General features: G+C 41.4%; 1 protein-coding gene across 1 annotated transcript in view; it reads left to right on the top strand.

Annotated features, from left to right (window-relative positions):
* LOC138635045 (inactive N-acetylated-alpha-linked acidic dipeptidase-like protein 2) overlaps positions 1-19417 on the top strand; it is a 256172-nt gene that overhangs the window by 68328 nt on the left and 168427 nt on the right. The window contains exon 6 of the mRNA XM_069722353.1: positions 10821-10913. Coding sequence (XP_069578454.1) covers positions 10821-10913 — 93 coding nt within the window. The remainder of the gene's footprint in view (positions 1-10820; positions 10914-19417) is intronic.

Genomic DNA, 19417 nt, shown 5'->3' with positions numbered 1-19417 from the left:
GTACCTTTAGTGTGTTATTTTACTTTGTTATATGTCATTAAAATACTTCTCAAACAATTAAAATTTTAAGTTGGCTGGAGACAAAAAAAATGTACTTGAATTTGTTAATATGAAAACTTTATTAACTTTATAGTCACAAAGACCAACAAATATGCAAATAATGCACAACACTCTTAATACATAACGTTTTGGCCCAAAAAAGTGTGCAACAGAATTTGGCCACAAGGCAAAAACTTTCCAATGGCATCAATGAAAATAAACATACGTAACATACATGCCATGATCAGTAATGTTAACTAGTTTTGTTGTAAAACTAATATGTAGTAAACAGACATAATGCGTAAAACCATAATCCTAACACCACACGGGGTTCTTCTTGTGAACTTGTACCACAAACACAGCCTGTACTACAGATGGTGTGCTATGTAAGTTTTTTTTTCGAACACATCAAAAGTAAAATGAAACCTTTACCCACAAAGATAACTAACCATGTTCTGAAGAAATAATAATGAATTCCTTATACAAAAAAGTGTTGCAAAATCAGTGAAAAAGCATATAACATTGTGCTTTCAGGAATATTTGTTGTGTTAATAATGTGTCTTGGATCAAACAAATGCCTGACATTCAAAAAAGGCTAAATTGTTACATGCTTCATAAACACTACTGTGCTCCTGTAACATGGTACTAGGCCAGTTTGTGGCCCAGAGGAGCAATAAATCAGAGTGTATCCTTACTGTGAGCTTTGAAGTCTGCCAGATAGATTTTGGATTTTGGGGGACAGATTTTCTGGAGAACCTCAAAAGTGAAACGAAGGGGTTTGGGATAAGCTAGGTTGAGTACATATATCAAACATAGAAGCAGGGCACAAGCTGAGGCAACTGAGGTCAGTCCATTCAACACCTCCACACCCTCGATGACAATGCCAATGTCTTCAGGTGGCTCTTGTATTCCTTCCCCCTCTTTCCGATTGACAAACGGTCAAAAATGGTGAGCCGCTCCAGGTCCCGCTCAATAAATCCAGCTCCAGAGTCCTACAGAATGACACAAACACAAAACATCCCTGGCATCACTTTGCACTGTATATAGTAATTAAAACTGCAAGCAGTGATGTACGGGCCTTTGCACTCTGGCGCGCCGCCTCCTCCCCGAAGCCGTCTCCCCGAAGCTGTCCCCCTGAAGCCGTCTCCCTGAAGCCGTCTCCCCGACGTGCAGCGCACTAGGGACCGCGTATACCCGCTTAAAGTTGCTATTTTTGTATCGTTTCCCGTCTCCAGCAGGGGGTGCTGGCGAGCCGTTTGGCCACACCGACTCGCAAAACACATCAGATGTATCGTCTCACCACCCCGGATGTATGTGACACGTTTCGTGAGGTTTCAAGCATCCTTTGACCTTAAACATCAACTTCCTGTGTCACGGCGACGCCCATTGACAAAGAACGAATGTCTCAATATATCATCAACTACATGTTTAGGTTATTGTGACCCGACTTTACGTTCATGGGATCAACCAGCTCGACGTAGAATGTGAAAGTATGAAAAGTGTCATTTCCAGTGGCCAACAGGGGGCGCTATTAGCGAATATTACCCCACAGAGGTCTTCAGGGCAGGGCTGTTATCATACCTGTGATGTTTGGAGAAGGTCGGTCCATGTACATAAGATTTAAAGCAACTCCTAGTTTCATGGCGAGACACTCAAAATGGCTGCCTCTCACGGGCACACACATTGACGAAAACAAATTATTTTGATAACTTTTAATCCCAAACATGTTTTCTATCCAGAGAACCTAAATTCAAGTCGGTCCGACAAAATCCCTCGGACTAGTTCGACAAAGTACAACGTGTCAGAATCGCCCAAAATGGCGACTAAATTCAAAATGGTGGACTTCCTGTCGAGTTGACTTAACGGTGCAATGTAACTTTTTTGTGCGTCTCGGTGTGATACACGTGTCCACTGGATTTCATGAATTTAGGTAAATGTGGCCGCCGGGGCATCTCTGTAGGGGGCGCTCTCGAGCCGTTTGGCCGCGCCCACTCACGACTCCACTGGAATACGAAAGTTTTCGCCGGGAGACAAATGTGTTTCCACGTTCATGAGTTTTTGAATAAGCATAAGGTGGCTCATAAGTATATTAACATAAGTATTTATGTTGTGTACTGCTTCAGCTGCTTATGAGTATGTTAGCAGCAACATTGAGCGAGGTAAGGCTTATGTTAGCTTGCCAGCCCCACACACGGTTTTGTTCAGACTTCTGTCTGTGTGTGACTTCGGTCCGCGTCATAAAAAAGCCTTGGTCGGCGCGCACTGTCACAACTTTTTGACGACACCGGGAACACTGCAGCCATGGTAATGTGAAAGATGTATTTTGTGTAAATGTACACATATTACAATGTACATGAACATGGTGTTTATTATGGCCAAGCCGTGACTAGCACAGAAGTCCAGTAACAAAACACCGCTCGTGTTCAGATCGGGCAGGTCGTTCCTCCCGATCACCCCCTGCCAGGTTTCTCCGTCGTTGCCCACATGAGCTTTGAAGTCCCCCAGGAGAACTATGGAGTCAGCAGGCGGCGCCCTTTCAGGACTCCCCCCACCACCTCCAAGAAGTCCAGATAGTCTGAGCTGCCGTTTGGCGCATAAGCACAAACAACAGTCAGAGTCTTCCTCGCTGCAACCTGGAGGCGCATGGAGGCGACCCTCTCGCTCTCCGGGGAGAACTCCAACACATCGGCACTCAGCCGGGGGCTCGTGAGTATCCCCACTCCCGCCTGGCGCCTCTCACCTACGGCAACTCCAGAAAAGGAAAAGTCCAGCCGTTCTCCAGGAGCTTGGTTCCAGAGCCAGTGCTGTGCGTGGAGGTGAGCCCAACTATATCTAGCTGGTACCGCTCCACCTCCTGCTCCACCTCCTGCACCAGCTCCGGCTCTTTCCCCGCTAGCGAGGTGACGTTCCACGTCCCTAGAGCTAGTCTATGCCGCCCGGTCTGCATTGCACCCGATCCCGATGCTCGTCCCTGCGGGTGGTGGGTCCACAGGGTGGCTGCTCCACGATGCTTCTTCGGGCTGAGCCCGACCGGGCCCCGTGGGCGAAGGCCCGGCCACCAGACGCTCGCCGGCGAACTCCCCTCCTGGGACTGGCTCCGGGAGGGTGCCGCAGTTTCCCTGATCCGGGCGAGGTGACTTCAGTCCGTGGGCTGCTGTTCATCGGGGTCTGTGTGAGCCGTTCTTTGTCTGGGCTCTCACCTGAGACCGGTTTGCTTTGGGAGACCCTACCAGGGGCTGATGCCCCGGACAACATAGCTCCCAGGAGCCACTCAAACCCCTCCACCACGTTAAGGTGGTGACTGGCGGAGTTGTTAGATGAGTCTGTTCTTTGAGACGTGACATAATCATTTGTAGTTTTGTAGCCATGCTCGAGTCTGAACTGAGGCACAACATTGCTTTGAGCTAAAAGCTAAAGTGTGCATGCAAAAATACTCCCAATGAGAATGCTAACATGCATGGAGGTAACATTTTTGCCATTTTAATTGTGTGTATTACAATGTAAACATTTGCTAAAAACACAGTTCAGGTCAGACAAATAAAAGACAGAAATGCATTGACTCACTGGGCCGAGCTGTTGTTCACAACAGAATAATTATAGTTTTCATAATGTCACAAGGAAAAATTAAAAAAAACTCAATGATGAGGAAGTGAAGAAGGTAGAGGAGACAGGTCGGACATGTGGCCGGTGGGTAAAGCTCTCTGTCTGTCCACATTGTTCCTGATCAGGATGAGAACGATTCTGCTTCACAGAGAGTCCAGCAGGCTGTCTCCAGTACAATCAACACTGATCTACGAGAGCTAGTCATGGGGTCGGGTGTCCTAACAGGACGTTACCGGCATTAGAGAAGTCTCAGAAGATTGTCAGGCCTGAACACAATTTCCCAGACACTCAATAAACCTGTGGAGGGAGTTAGTCAGTGTCAAACAGGTTTTTAAACCTTAAACAGAACCGGCAGAGCTTTGTTCCTCTTTACCAGCCTGTGAACCACCAGAGCTTTGTTCCTCTTTACCAGCCTGTAACCAGTGGCGGCTGTTTTTTGGGGGGAGGGGTAAGCTGAAGCCGGACCTCAGGGAAACCAACATAAAAATCCCAAAACAACAGAACACACTAATGTTACTAAACACCAGCCAGTAGCACCACTACCTCCTTTCCTTTAAAGACTCTGGTTAAAGTCAGTGGGACTCTGTGTGTAGATGTAAACCAGGGGGCGGGACTCTGTGTGTAGATGTAAACCAGGGGGCGGGACTCTGTGTGTAGATGTGTGCACACAGCTAGTGTCTGTTAGAAGCCTTCATCAACTCGATATTGATACATTTTCTCAGATGACACTCGTACATATATGACATTATCGGTACCGGATACTTGTTCCAGCCGAGGACTCGCCTCATCTCTAGAAATAACAGAACCTCCCTCAGTTCTTCTCTAAGTTTCTGTCCCGCTGCCAGTCCGATAAGAAGCAGGAGTCACCGTGTGATGACGTCATGGTGGTGTGAGGTGAACTTGGAAGACATCGTCGAGAGTTGTCCAATCACATCAGATAAAGAAATACAGAACAACACGGATTAGCTGCCAATAAAAGAGGGTGGGTCTGAAAATCAGACACAACCAATAGAAGAGCAGCTTCAGGTCCCGTGGTTGACAAAAATTTAAGTACTTCATTACATAACATCATTGTTCGGCGCCCGCAGCAGGAAATACATTATTTACACAGAAATGAACTGAATACAATCTGTAAATAGTTTTTATTGAATGATTACAGACTCACAGACTACCAGGTGACTTTTACCAGAAAACTATTATTATGTAATGCATAATTTAGTAGAAGTAGTAATATTTTTCTCTCAATGTTGGAGGGGGTGGAGCCTCAGCACCCCGTATTAACTAACCGCCATGGCTGTAAACTATAAACTAATCTAATCATGACTTCTCTCCAGATCTGAATGCATATCGCTACCAAAACAGAAACTAATTACGCATTCCTAAAATAAACCCAAGGATACCGGAAGAGATTTTTTTTTTTCTTGTTCTTGTGACAGTCAGATGGTTTGATCTATTTTGTAGTTTGGATCTTTTTCCCAGGGTGAGTCATGATATTGCTCGGAGCAGACAGAGGTTAAGTGCTGTGCTGGGTGAGGACCTGTCCAACAGCTGCTAACAGGGGAAATCACTAAGTCTACCAGTAAGAAATGGTGAAGCACTGCTGGTGACATAATAATTAATTTGACGTTGACACATTTGTGAAATCAGGACACATCCTACAACCGCTATTTACTTTTTCGCTGTAGAAATAATGTCTTTATGTGACATTTAGCTTGTGAAATCAGACAGTCCCTTTGAGTATTTTCATCAACTCTACAAACTTAATATGAAGTCACCTCTTTACTTCTGTAGAAGCAGCCGGATATTTGTAAACCCATTTATCATGAAGGGGAATTTCTCTGACAAATCTCTCTCCGCTCTGTGTGCATACGTCTGCAGACTGAATACACAAACGGGCCACATGTTCCCTCCCTCCTCTTTAGCCGTAGTCATTTGTGCCAATGTCAAAAGTGATAAATGGGTTATGTGGCGCCTATGAGAGAAAGAAGTACATTTTTATAATGTATTAAACAGGAGTGAGAGGGCAGGCAGGCGGGGAGGGATGGAGGGCTGGAGGACGGGAGCGTGGCTGGAAAGTGGGCTGTCATGCTGCAGTGCCGTGGTGCTGTAGGCAGGGGACCTCTGTCACACACAGTTTGAGCCCCTCTTCACATCTTTACTGGCACTCCGTCTGTATTTCCCTCAGATATCCAGCCATCGGCCCCCCCAGAGCTCCAAGCCATCCAGCAAGGATGGCAAGCTGGCAGACACAATATCCAGTGACTGCTCTGTCAAACGCATCATATGGCCCTCGACTCTATGTGTGTTGGAGTGTCATCTTCTGCTTGCTTTGTGAGGGCCAGTTTAGACCTTCACACCAGGGTCTTTTCTTTGAATTAATTTTGATGTTTACTGGGTGATTTAATGATACGAACAGAATGTATACTTATTTATAATGTTTCTTGGCAGAACCAACCACCAACCAGCAGTGAGGTCATCGTTGGTTTGTGAACGTTATGAATCCTCCAGTTCAGATTCTGTCCGTCACCATCTTGTTAGTTCGGAGCGGTTTGGAGCAGGAAGTGACCATATTTGGACGAGCTGGGGGAGGAGCCAGCGGTGGATCTGACCGATCTGATCGGAAACCTGACGATACTACGTCCCGCCCACCGATAGCTGTAACCTGACTGCACCACAGGCCTGTCAATCAAACAGACACGCCCCCAAAAACAGGTCTTCTTGAATCTTCTTTTCTAATGAATGAGGGATTATTTTCAGATGGACCTCCAGAAAACTAATAAGAAGGAGTGACTTTAGCTAACAACACCGAGATAACTGATGGACACATTTGATTCACTTTGGATTTGATGAGAGAAGTTGAATGGGAGTCTATGGAGCCGGAGGCTTTTTGGAGCCGACCTCTAGTGGCACTCGCTGGTATTGCAGCTGAAGACACTTCTGCATCGGTCTAATTTTTCAAACCTGAAGCTACGAACATTTTTATATGCAGTCTGTGGTCAGAACACACTTCTTCCCAAATATCAGATACATTTTATTAAAACTTTGGCACATTTCTGTCACAAAAAATCAGTCAACAGAAGAGTGTGAATCTGATCAATGTCACATAATCTGCATAGTTATACAATTTATTCACCTTTCGCAATTAAAAGGGAAGTGTATGACAGGTGAGCCCAGGTATTAAAAATGTTAAATCCCCTCCAAAGTTCTGTGTGTTAGTGTGCTGGTGCAGCACCAAATAATAAGATAAAAATAAATAGTTCTGGTACTCCTCACTGTCATGAACTGGATCAAGGTCCAGATTAAGGGAGACCACACAAATTGAGAATTATTATCAATTTAATGTATTTAACTTTAACATAAGCCAAGCTAAAGTACAGTGTCAGGTGAGGCTCAAACTATGGACACGCCTTCTCTACCCTGACGTCCTGTAGAAACAAAGAAACGCTACAAGGAGCCAGCAACAATAGGGGAGGTGCCATCACACTTACTCTTTAGGACATCCTTTTCAGTTGGTCTAAAATGGGCTCTTGCGATTGCAGGATGATTTGCAAAACATTATTTGCAGGAGCTTGCAATTTCTTTTAATTCACGTGATTTTTCTGCAAAACATTGTCACCAGAATCTGTGCTGAAAGTATTAACAACATAAAGTAAATATTTTCAAAACAAAACTCATTTTATTAACAACAATAACTCCTCATTTACAGTCAGAAAGGCTCTGCTCCTGTTTTCATCACCAAATAAAACTCCGGAGGAAACCAAAACAAGAGGAAAAACAGGAAGTGACGGTGTTTGTGGGAAATGTGGCCTTCACAAAAAGTGTATATAATTAAATTATTTTTATCAAAGAAAGTGATTACATATTCCTGTATGTTGAAATAGTTTTATGCACACGTCAGCTAAATGAAATGTAATGTCACAGACTGTCTGTTCTGGAAAGATACACAGCTTCGAGGAGGTTTTAGTACGTTTGAGCCTCATGGTTCTCAAAGTTCGATAAAATATACAAGATTTCTGTGATGTGCAGCGTAAATATTATCAAAGGAATTGATAACATATCTTTGTTTATTAGAAGAAAAATCCCTTTTTTTTTTTTTTACCTCGACGAGCAATTTTCTAATTTCCACAACTTTACCACAAATAACTTTCTCAAAAGTCTGCAAATTACATTGCAATTTTTGAGAAAATCATCTGCAAAATCAACAATTTTTGTTTGCAACAATCACAAAACATCTTGGAGGGACTGATTATAACATCAGACTTCTGTCTTCTTTAATCATTTCTGCTAGCATGCACAGTAAAAACCATCAAAAGTAAGTGATGTCACTTATCATCATTCCCTGTTTGTTTGCCTACAGAGAAGCCAGACGCTGCCTACCTGAATTATTTCACTCCAGTTCATGAGTCTTTTAGTTCACTGCCAAGTGCACATAAACATTTCAATCCAAACTCCTCTCCTGTGTTGAAACGAGTCAAGATACCTGATTCGGTCAGAAGAAATCCATCAAAGCTCAGTTATTTTCTGAGAGTTCTCACCTCACCTCATGTCCTCTCTGTTCCTCTGTACACAAAGAGAGAGTCTTTTGGTAAGTGTGTCTATGTGCATAACATGATTGTTAGCCATAATTCCCCCTCGCAACCTCCGCTCTCCGATTGGCTTAGAGTGAAACCGAAATCACTCACGTGTACTTCTATCCTTGTAAGGACTGTTATAGACAGGATTTATTTGACCACACATTTAAACCTTTTTCCACCATTCACACTTCAACAAAGTCTCAACCCTCAAACAGCTGTCAACCGGCCAAATTGTCCTCATAAATATACACTAACTGGTACACACACACAGCCACAGGGGTGGGAACAGACTGAAGAGACAGAAATACAAATGGACTCTGTAATTATCTTAATGTCACTCCAAGTGACCACCTCATTAACCGTTTGACATTAACGGAGCATTGCAGTGACTTTTTCATGAAATTACAGGTCAATTATCTTTAAATGATCCAACAAGAAGAAGTTAGGACAGAATAACAGAACACCTTAAAGAATATGAAATACATCACAAACCATCCCATCTGTTGGTGCAGCAGATGAACTGGAATGACTTCAGATTAAACTCTGAAATGAATTTATTGATGCTACCCAGAAGATGCATCCTTAAGATCATCATGTCCTCATTACATCTCATCTGAAGCTCAGTTTTTTATTTATAATCTTAAAGGGCAGAAAAATGTGACGAATTCTTGTCCCCTGCAGGAAGATCCTTTTGTTTTACGTGACATGCAGATGTTCCCATAAAACTACACATTTTCAAAACTCAATTTATGTGTGTGAATGATGTGTTTTGTGTTTGCGTGTGAATGTTGCACTTGGATTCTGAGATATGACAACTAAAAACTAAAACCTACATACATACACACACTTGTGTTGAGTGGTTTCCTCTCGGAGAAGAGCTTCAGCATGTGTGTGTCTGTGTGGCCCCCATTCAGCTCGGATCCACTTTACACTCCAATTATTCCTTGAGAGCCTGATTGGGGGAATTTGACGTAAAATAAATACTTTATACTAATTTCAGTCTTTGAGTGTACATATTGTACATGCACAACATGTACTTTATAATTTAGCTTGTATAGAGGACTGACCTGGTGGGCTCACAGACTTGTTTTCATCATGCTGTATTAGTGCTGGAGAATGGTCTGACTGCACTCATATATTATTTAGCTATTTCTAAAAGAAAAATGCCCTGTTTGTGTTTCTTGGATCAATCACAGTTGCAAATAGTATGACTGTGAAGTTTTAGTTTTGCAGGTGGCTGCCAGCCCAGGTATTACAAATGTTAAATCCCCACCAAAGACAGAAAAGAATCCAACAGCCTTAGTGTATGACCCAGGTCTTTATCAAAACTTTCCATTTTCCGTGTGTACGTTGCTGCTGGAAGGTTGTTGTTCTGTTGCCCAAAGCAATGGGGAGTAAGACAGTTACACACACAAAGCGAAATGGGAGGAAAATGTTGAATGAGGTATTCGACAGGTTTAAGCCACCATCAGGGGACTCAGACAACAGGATGGGCTATGGTACACCTGCTACAATCAGGTGAACCATAGTGTATGACATTTATGTAAAAAAGAGATGAATGTACCTTAAAGTTACAAATTGAATACATAGACTGTTTATAAAAGTGTTCGTAGCTTCCAGGTCTGAAAAATTAGGTTGATGCTTTAAGCTGCAATACCACCGAGTGCCACTAGAGGTCGGCTCCAAAACCCCTCCGGTTCCATAGACTCCCATTCAACTTCTCTCATCAAATACAAAGTCAATAAAATGTCTCCACCAGTTATCTCAGTGTTGTTAGCTAAATTCACTCCTTTGTATTAGTTTTCTGGAGGGCCATCTAAAAATAATCCGTTATTAATTACAAAATAAGCTTAAAAAATACCTGGTTTTGGGGGTGTGTGGTGCAGTCAGGTTACAGTCATTACAGTAATCACTAAAAGCAAATATTTTGATCCCAAAAGGCAGATAGAGTGAATCAATGTCCTGAAACCTACCTGTTGATTGGTTTGTTGGTTTTATGTTTTCCACCCTGCATGTGAAGACAATTTATAACCTGAACAATCAAACTTCATGCATAAAGTTTGCAACTGCTCACAACGACTTTCCCCTGATTTCAGTTTGTTCTTCCTCCTGTCCAGATGTTTATACAGAAGCCTGTTAGCTTGAAAATGAAGTCTGCACACCAGCATGTTTTGATTCAGAGAAGAGCCTTTAGATCACATATATGTAAACCATGTCCTTCTTTAGGTATACATATGTTCCTCCAGTTACATCACCAACAAGACAAACTCAAACTCATGCTGTCCTCCAGATGTTGTACTTGTGTACTAACTCTCACTATTCTGAGTGCAACAGTGTGTTCACACTGTCAGTACAGAAACATGCAGTACACTACAAGGACCAGGATGATGAACTCAACACTCTAAAAAAGAAGTGTGAAACTCTGGACACTTTCCACCGTAAAAGGTCGCCATCTTGGTGACCTAGAGGAAGGGGCGGGGCAAAGACTCACCAATATCAGGATCATGTTTGAATTCAGTCATGTCAACGAGTTTCAAACAGATTGGATGTTTTCCATCTGTAGCTCCTCTTCAAGTTTATCTCTTTTTTTCTGCCTTTTCCTAGAGAGAAAGAAGATAACTCTGACTGTTGGAAACCAGCTGAGCTACAAGAAGATTTACAATGTTGTTGGATACCTGAAAGGAAGGAGGAACCCAGGTTTGTACCAATGCTCTGAATTTTTCTCTTAAAAAAGTATCGGTACAAATACTCAGCTTGAGCTCTTTATTCCTGAAGCTACTTATTACAAACCAGTAATAAGTTTGGCACCTACTACAGTAGTTTATTCATCTGTCTCTGGTCTGCAGTGTTCTCAGGGTTAGCAGAAAAGGCTCTAATTGTCGGTTTAGGCCCACATTATTCTGCTCTGCAGTAAAACCGTGTACTTGCTCACTTTCCCAAACTCTGGCTGTTTGAACAGATGCTCACTCCATCTTGGTCTAGCTTAGGAAAACCTCTGAGAACATTTGGTAGGCGACCAGCAAAGACTCCAGAAAACTACTGCTCAAAGCCAAGAAGGCCAGTGTTCGGTATATGAATGACGAAGTCAAACTTGTGAGTTATTGTATTAAGACAACAAGAGTTTGTCTTAAAACAAGTGTTTGTTTTTTTTTTAAAGATTTTGGTCAGTGTTGAGGCTGTCTGTGTCAGATAGATAGATAGATAGATAGATAGATAGATAGATAGTTAGTTGGTTACTTTATTTATGGGGCGGCACGGTGGTGCAGTGGTTAGCACTGTCACCTCACAGCAAAAAAGGTTCCGGGTTCGAATCCGGTCCTGGGCCTTTCTGTGCGGAGTTTGCATGTTCTCCCTGTGCTTGCGTGGGTTCTCTCCGGGTTCTCCGGCTTCCTCCCATCATCCAAAAACATGCACGTCAGGTTACCTGGCGCCGCGCTAGTGGCAGCCTGCTGCAGCATCTCCCCCCTGAGAGCCCCCCTGCTGTAGTGAAGACATTTCCCCTCGGGGATTAATAAAGTGTATAAAATCAAAAATTATTAATCCCACAAGGGGAGTTTTTTTTCCCCACTACAGCAGCATTATAAGGACAGGAAGCAATAAAACAACAGTAAAAAATATATTAAATATAAAAATGCACATTATATACAATAAAATAGAATAATTAAATTAAATTAAAACTAACTAAACAATAGTGCAAGGATTTAAACAAACAAGAAAACAGACAACCAACGGTGTTATTGTTGTGTGATGGATTTTGCCAGAGGTGAGTTATTGTACAGTCTTATTGCGGTCGGCAGGAATGATCTCCTGTATCTGGAATGATCTCCTGTATCAGGAATGATCTCCTGTATCAGGAATGATCTCCTGTATCTGTCCTTGTGACAGCGGAGCTGGAGGAGTCTTTTGGAGAACGTCCTCCTCTGTCCCTGCAGCAGGTGGAGAGGGTGGTCAGGATTATCCAATATGGATAATAGTTTGTTCAGCGTCCTCCTCTCCACCACCTTTTCCAGACTGTCCAGTTTGCAGCCGATGATGGAGCCGGCCTTCTTCACCAGTTTGTTAAGTCTGTTGGTGTCTCCGGCTCCAATGCTGCCCCCCCCCCACCTCTTCCCCCCAGCAGACCACAGCGAAGTACAGTTCACTGGCCACAACAGACTGGTAGAACATCTCCAACATCTCGCTGCACACATTGAAGGATCGAAGTTTCCTCAAGAAAAAGAGTCGACTCATCACCTTCTTGTAGACAGCGTTGATGTTGGTCTTCCAGTTCAGTCTGTTGTCATGGAGACACCAGGTACTTGTACTCCTCAACCATGTCCACCTCCTCTCCCAGAACTCTCAGCGGTTGTGGAGCCGTCGTCTTCCTCCTGAAGTCGACCACCATCTCTCTGGTCTTGGCCACATTCAGGAGCAGGTGATCAGTGTTGAGGCTGTCTGAGTGTGGACGTCTGTGTCTGTGTGGATGTCTGTGTGAGTGTGTGGATGTCCAGGACTGTGAGGTCAGATGTGGGGCAGTTGATGGAGGTGCTGCTGGCTCTTCTTCTGAAGCCAGTTGTTGACCTCATCGGTTGTGCGCTGTTGGTTTTAGTGAAACCACCTTCATTCTGTCACAAACTGTTTTGCTCGTCTATTTAAAAAAAAAATAAAAAAAAAAAAATGTTAAAACACTCTTTGGTTTACGTTGGTATATTGCTGTAAGTAATAAAAAAAAAAAAAAAAAAAAAGGTTTAATCGAAAAAAAAAATTTTTTTTAAATGAAGCAGCAAGACATTCACTTTGAGTGTATTTTACTTTGTCAATGATATCTGCATGCTGATCCTGTAAGTTGTTGAAGTAGACAAGGTTCTAACTGTAGTTTGTGATGCACATTATACTGAAAGCGACGTAGAAAACTGTGTGTGTGCCGGTGGAAATACATGCAGCATGGCTATTTATCACGCTTAAAGGGCCTGCTGATAGCGTTGACAACGTGAAGTACAACCAATGTAAATGTCATTCTGCTATTCAAAAGCATTTCAATAGAAAACAGCATTATATAGTATACTAACATTCATGTAGCTCCACATGAATGGGGGTGCTGGAGCGGACAGATTGTGCGTGTCTTTTTATATCTCCATACAATCGACACAAAAGTACCTTCATACAGTCCCTCCACATAAGAACTGCTGAAGTTCTGACAACCCCAGTGAGTCATCTCTCTGTGTTCATGCTCAGACCTCTGAACCGCTGGCTGCTGAATGTGAGAACGAAGGATGAACCAACTACAGCTGACTATATCAAGTTTAAAAAAAAATACTTTTTGCCTGCTCAATCCAAATAGAAATTTCTCCATAACCCATATTTTTTGTTCCAGTGTCTCACAAGCTCCTAATATCTGTTGGCATACTATTACTGAGCACTAAAGAGGGATGGTCCTGGTGTTATGCATGTGTACAAGCCTTACATATCAATAAGTAATACACATCCACCTAAAACATGCAGATTCAGGAATTAAAGATTCTAAGAACAGATTACAATGTAGTATAAAATGTACGTTAGTCCATCTGTTTTAGTTCACAGGAAAAAAGATGAGGATTTTTTTGCCCAGTGTAATTGACCCATAATGCTTCCTGACAGTTAAAGCACATAAATAAGAAAAGACTCTAAGCTCTTTATTTAAGATAAATGCAACATATTCATAATGACTTTAAATGAGCCATTAAAGCCCGCAGCTCAACTTCAGCTTTAGAAGTGTACAAAAATCCACAGCCCTTCTCTTTTGTGTCAACAATGAGGACACAGCCATCTTGTTTGGACAAACTTTATTGGAATTGTCAATACAAAGCAAGTGGGGCCTTCCTTCTTACATTCAGTCTGACAGTGGTGGTCATAGACTCTGAGGGTCTCCAGGCAAAGAAGCCCACCAGTACCTTCCTTCCCTGACCCTCCAACACCCTGCACACCTAAACATGGAGGCAGTTCAGTCAAAAAAGGCTTTCAGTCAATTGTGCTTGATCAAACGCCCTAATTATTTTATTAAAACATAATAATTAACACTATGCACACACACATCTAAGCATTTGAACAGCAAAGAAGAAGCAACATGAACAATGTCACAACAAATATCAACTGACTGTAATGTCGTTAAAATTGTAACACATACTCTGAGACAGCGGTTGCACATGCTTTATACACACGACACACACACACTGAGGCCTCCTGAGATACCATATTATACAGTAGCAAAAAGTATTGTGCCTTTATCTGAGGTTGGAGGCTGAGTGCCCTCAGCACAGTGTGCCAGACCGGGCTGCTCGATTGAACGATTGTGTAGTGCGAGTTTATACATCATAAAGGATTCATAAAAATCAGACTGCCCGGCTTTCAAAACTGGACCTGCTAACACGCTGCAAGTGAGTCCATCAACATTTACACTGCTAAAACATTCAGGGTGGAAATTGTGATCGATAACTTTTCTCATACAAAACCAAATGTTACGTACTGAACTGATTGGGATGAATGCATGTGGCCTACAGTATACAAATGTTTGACAGTCATACATACATATCAGTAAATGTTCTGTTTTACAAATCCTTCAACAAATGTAATCATTGTCTCTTGTACTTCATGTTTATGCTCTACTACTCTACCTTACAAAAAAAATTTCCCCTCGGGGATTAATAAAGTATATACCTACCTACCTACCTACCATATGGGCCCATGTGTCTTCTCATGGTCTCATTAGTCATCACTGGAATTACAGTAATTTGCTTGTGATCATTGTGCGCTGTGCAGAAGCATTGATGGACAAATGTAGCATCTTTAATATTTTTGTGAAGATTTTGCAGCATGAATGTGATTTGAAGGTCATTGCACCTCTTCTAAAAGCTCATGGATGCTTGAATCCTTTCATCACGGTTTCAATAGCTGAAGTCTGATCAGGATATTTATCAAAGCAAAGCAGTTGCGATCTGTTCTGCCATCACTTCAACTTGTTGTGGGTGTTATTAAGTATGCATTACTCATATTCTTCATCCCCATGGTCCAGTTTTGTTTCGAAGTAATCTGATTTATAGATAGTGCAAAAACGTATTTATCATCATTGGGATCTGCAGGTACATTTCTGTATTCAAAACTGTCATTAAAACCCTTTAATATAAAATAAAATGTTGCTCTGCACCAGACCTGACATCCGGGTGCTGCGCTATCATGTCATTGTGGCAACAAGCTGATTTCTTACAAACTATTTTATTGCTGTATGTATAATGAGACTATCATGTGATGTGGTAACAGGAAAACAAATCAACACCTTCACTTGCATCTCATCTTCAAGAACATTTTAAACTTTTTAGAGAAAAAGAATCAGTGCTTCTTAAGGAAATTTTGACCACAGAATTTTGTTTATAAAAAACGTATTAGATGTTCACGAAGGAGCTGAATGAAACAAGTGTAATATGGTTGAGACACATGTAATACTGCTTTAGGGTTTATAAGCTTTGTCAAATTACAAAAAGGAACAAACAAAAAACAGGAAGTCCTCAGGGAAATATCTTCCTCTTCATCCTGTTTTACATCGTCATTCAGTAGAGTAGAGCCTAGCTCTTGTCCTCTACTTCACGCACCTTCCTCCATTCTCAGCAGTGGGATGCTGCTGTACCTGTCCTGCCCACTCACTAGTGGAGAATAACCTTGCTGATTTACAGTGTGATATTAAGCAGGCATAATGGGCTACTAAAGCAGATAATATGGGCCACAAATCTCTGGAAAGAGCTACACTTTCACTGCTTGTTGGCGTTTGATTATCTGCTGTTCCACACTTAACCCTCAATACAATGAATATTCATGCATGTTTGCGATGGGCCACTTTAAATTGATCTGTACTGCTTCTTATTTTAACTTTACTGCTGTACACAGACACGCAGCAATACAATAAATCTGCTTTAATGGAGAGGAACACTAACATCAGAGCAGACATGTAATACAACACAACTGTTACATGAAAACTACACAGTCCCTGAAATGATCCTCTTTACTATAACACCAAATACTGTAAGTTTATTAATTTTTATTAATTTTCTGTACAATAATTTCTACAATACTTCATAAAAGGTTCATAAATGTTCAGTCAAATATCAAACTCTCTGACTGTCAGTGACTAAAGAGCTGAAACTCCATGAGATATAATGAACAGAAAAACATGCTGCTGTTGTGCTGAACAGAGAAGAAACAGAAACGTCTGTTAAAAACAGGCTGACACACGTTCATCTGTTAGATATTAAAATCAATTAAAAACATGTCTAAATACTGGTTTCAGAGGGAAATGATTTATCTAACAATAATGGTAATTAGCTCACAGCCTCATAAACATTTTAATTTGTGTCAGTGAGCACTAATGTTACCAAACACACACACTGATAATAACTAGCTAACTAATGTTACAGCTACAGACATGGAAGATATTACATTTTGATAAATGGAAACTAAAATCTAAAACATGCAAACTAAATTCCCTGATATTCCAGGACTTGGACCAACAAATGATCAAATTCCCTGTCTGGCAATGAGTTTTCAAAATTCCCCGAAATTCCCTGACCAGTGGGAATTCTGTTGGTTAGATGCACAGAAGGAGTATTTAAGGTGCACTTGACTGCCAGTTTTAACATCTTAAATCTTAAACATCAGACAATCACTTTGGGCTACGATCCATGTGACCATTGGAAACTTTATAATAGAACAAACATGAATCAGATACGTACGATTTGAACTTCTCACAAGTACTAATGTCACTTTTTGTTTGATGAAGACTAACTCTAAATGTCTTCCCACATCTGTACTTGGTCATTAGTTCTCATCAGGCTTTATGTCTTTAATGAGACAACCTTTGAGTTTGGAATTCAAAACTCTTTTTTCCTTTAAACCTATTCAGAGTCATACAAACTAGTCTGTATGAGGCGAACTGAACTCTTTATGGTTCCACTTGCCATTCTGATTATCTGACCTCAGCTCGTATCAGGTAGCTTGACTGACTCATACTTTTACTGTTTTGTAGGAATAAAACCAAAAAGGTTACATACAGAACTATTGCATTTGTGATAGCCACTATCCTCTAATAGCACACATGTGAACAACTCTTACTAAGTCCTTCACAAAGATTCAATAAATTCAACTTCGACATAAACCCACGCAGCCCATCTTTGACTTCAGTAACAGATCCCCATAGTAAAACTAATCTCAGGAGAACTATGTTGTTCAATTAGCCTTGAATAGAACAAATGTGGCAGACTACACTGAAAAAGTGCTTCTCCCAAACATGTATTGCCTCGAGGACAGAAAAACATCGGTCAGTGGTGTCTGTTCGGTTAAAGCAAAATAAGATTCTCCACCATCGTCGAGCTGAAACCAGTGTTGGTGTCTGCTGAGCCGTTAATAATTTGTCTTGGCCGGAGGGCAGCCAAACATGACTTTATGTCTTTAATGATTTTTCGTGAATTAGTGTTGCTTATAAATGATTCATTTAACCTTTAATCCGTTCCGTACAAAACATATACAGTTAGATAACAACAATAATAATTGCGCTTTCACATACGACTGATTTAAGCAGTTTACCATAATTATTGTTTATGTGATTTACCCCTGAAGCCCTGCACAGTGCAACATAATGCTGCCAGATTCTCAGCTGTGAGGCTTTTCTGAGCATTTCTTCTGTCAAACATCATCATCAACGTCATCATTGCTCGGTGCTGCAATGATGAGGTTTGCTCTCTTCTCCTTTCCGCCTGCAGGAAGCTTCTTTGTGCATCCTCACTCATCAAACTGTCTTTGTGGAGAATATAAAGCCCATAAAGAGGCCGGCAGCGCTCACGTTCCTGTGTGGCTGTGTGAACACAGGTGACTTTGTTCCCTTGGAAACACACACTTCACGCTTTTTTGCCTCTTTCACTGAGATATTGTATTTGTACATTTTCTTTTTATAAATCTATTAAATATTTATGTTTATAATTCACATCTTCTCGTTGGACTTGAGACGACGACCCCGCATATATTAAAACCACAGACTGTATATAAAAGTGTTCGTAGCTTGAGGCCTGAAAAATGAGGCCGATACAGAAGTGTCTGCAATACCAGTGAGTGCCACTAGAGGTCAGCTCCAAAAAGCCTCTGGCTCCATAGACTCCCATTCAACTTCTCTCATCAAATACAAAATAAATTTCAATAAAATATCTCCAGCAGTTTTCTCGGTGTTGTTAGCAAAAGTCTCTGCAGTGGTCTGTGAAACTGGATTTCAACATTAATCATTTAAAAAATAAGTTTTTGAGTCTGACTGAGCATAATCAGAGAAAATAGCTGCCTGGAACAGCAATTATCCAATTTAGGTATTTTCATCTGGGACCTTTTCACCCTGATTATTCATAAAATATTTTTTTATACAAGTTTCTGGAAAAGTCAGCAACTGAATGCAGAGGTGGATTACCTTGTTGTAAGGAGCATCACAAGTCATTTGAGCTTGATGTTCGGCTGTATTTACTGGGACCAGAGTGCACAGACGACATCGTGGATGGTGTGACGAACGATCAACGAACGACAGTGAAGATACAAAGATAAGGTGGTTTATCATAAATGCAAAAAAAAAAAGAAAACAGGAACAATCAAGAATTGGACAACAAGAGCAAGCAGGAAGAGGATTGGGGGATAGAGGGAGAGAGAAAGAAAGAAAACCAAACAAAAGCAGCATGCCCAGACCAACCTGCTGACCTCATCGTCCTGAAAACAAGTCCATGCAGGTGTTAGCAAAATGGTCGTTCCAGGTGGCTAATTTCTGTTTACTGTGAAACACAAAAAATAATTGTCTAAAAGAATCCAGGGGACAATGACATGTTTTGGATGGCTTGCAGGGTGCTTTCACGAGTTCACTTCTCTTCAATGGAGGTGGAGGGTGAAGTTTCCAGGAATTATATGAAGGTACTTTTGTGTCTTTTTATGCAAACATTTGAGAGCAAATTTCTCGCACTGCAATCAAACATCAACTTTGTAAGTAAAAATATATCAACTGAAAATGAAATAATTTTGATTGTAAACTAATTCTCCCTTTAGTTTTGTTGGATTTGGTCACAGATGTGACCATTTTTTGTGAATCAAAACTTTTGTTTGCGACTCAAAACTTTTGTTTGGGAATCAAAACTTTTGTTTGCCTATCAAAAACTTGTTTGCGAATCCAAAACTGG

The sequence above is a fragment of the Brachyistius frenatus genome, unplaced genomic scaffold (assembly GCF_029030835.1).
Source record: "Brachyistius frenatus isolate BFR_SWC_R1_liver_20210118 unplaced genomic scaffold, ASM2903083v1 Contig_287, whole genome shotgun sequence".
NCBI lineage: Eukaryota > Metazoa > Chordata > Actinopteri > Embiotocidae > Brachyistius > Brachyistius frenatus.
Note: the sequence above shows the minus strand (reverse complement) of the source record. Positions and strands in the feature narration are given on the sequence as shown.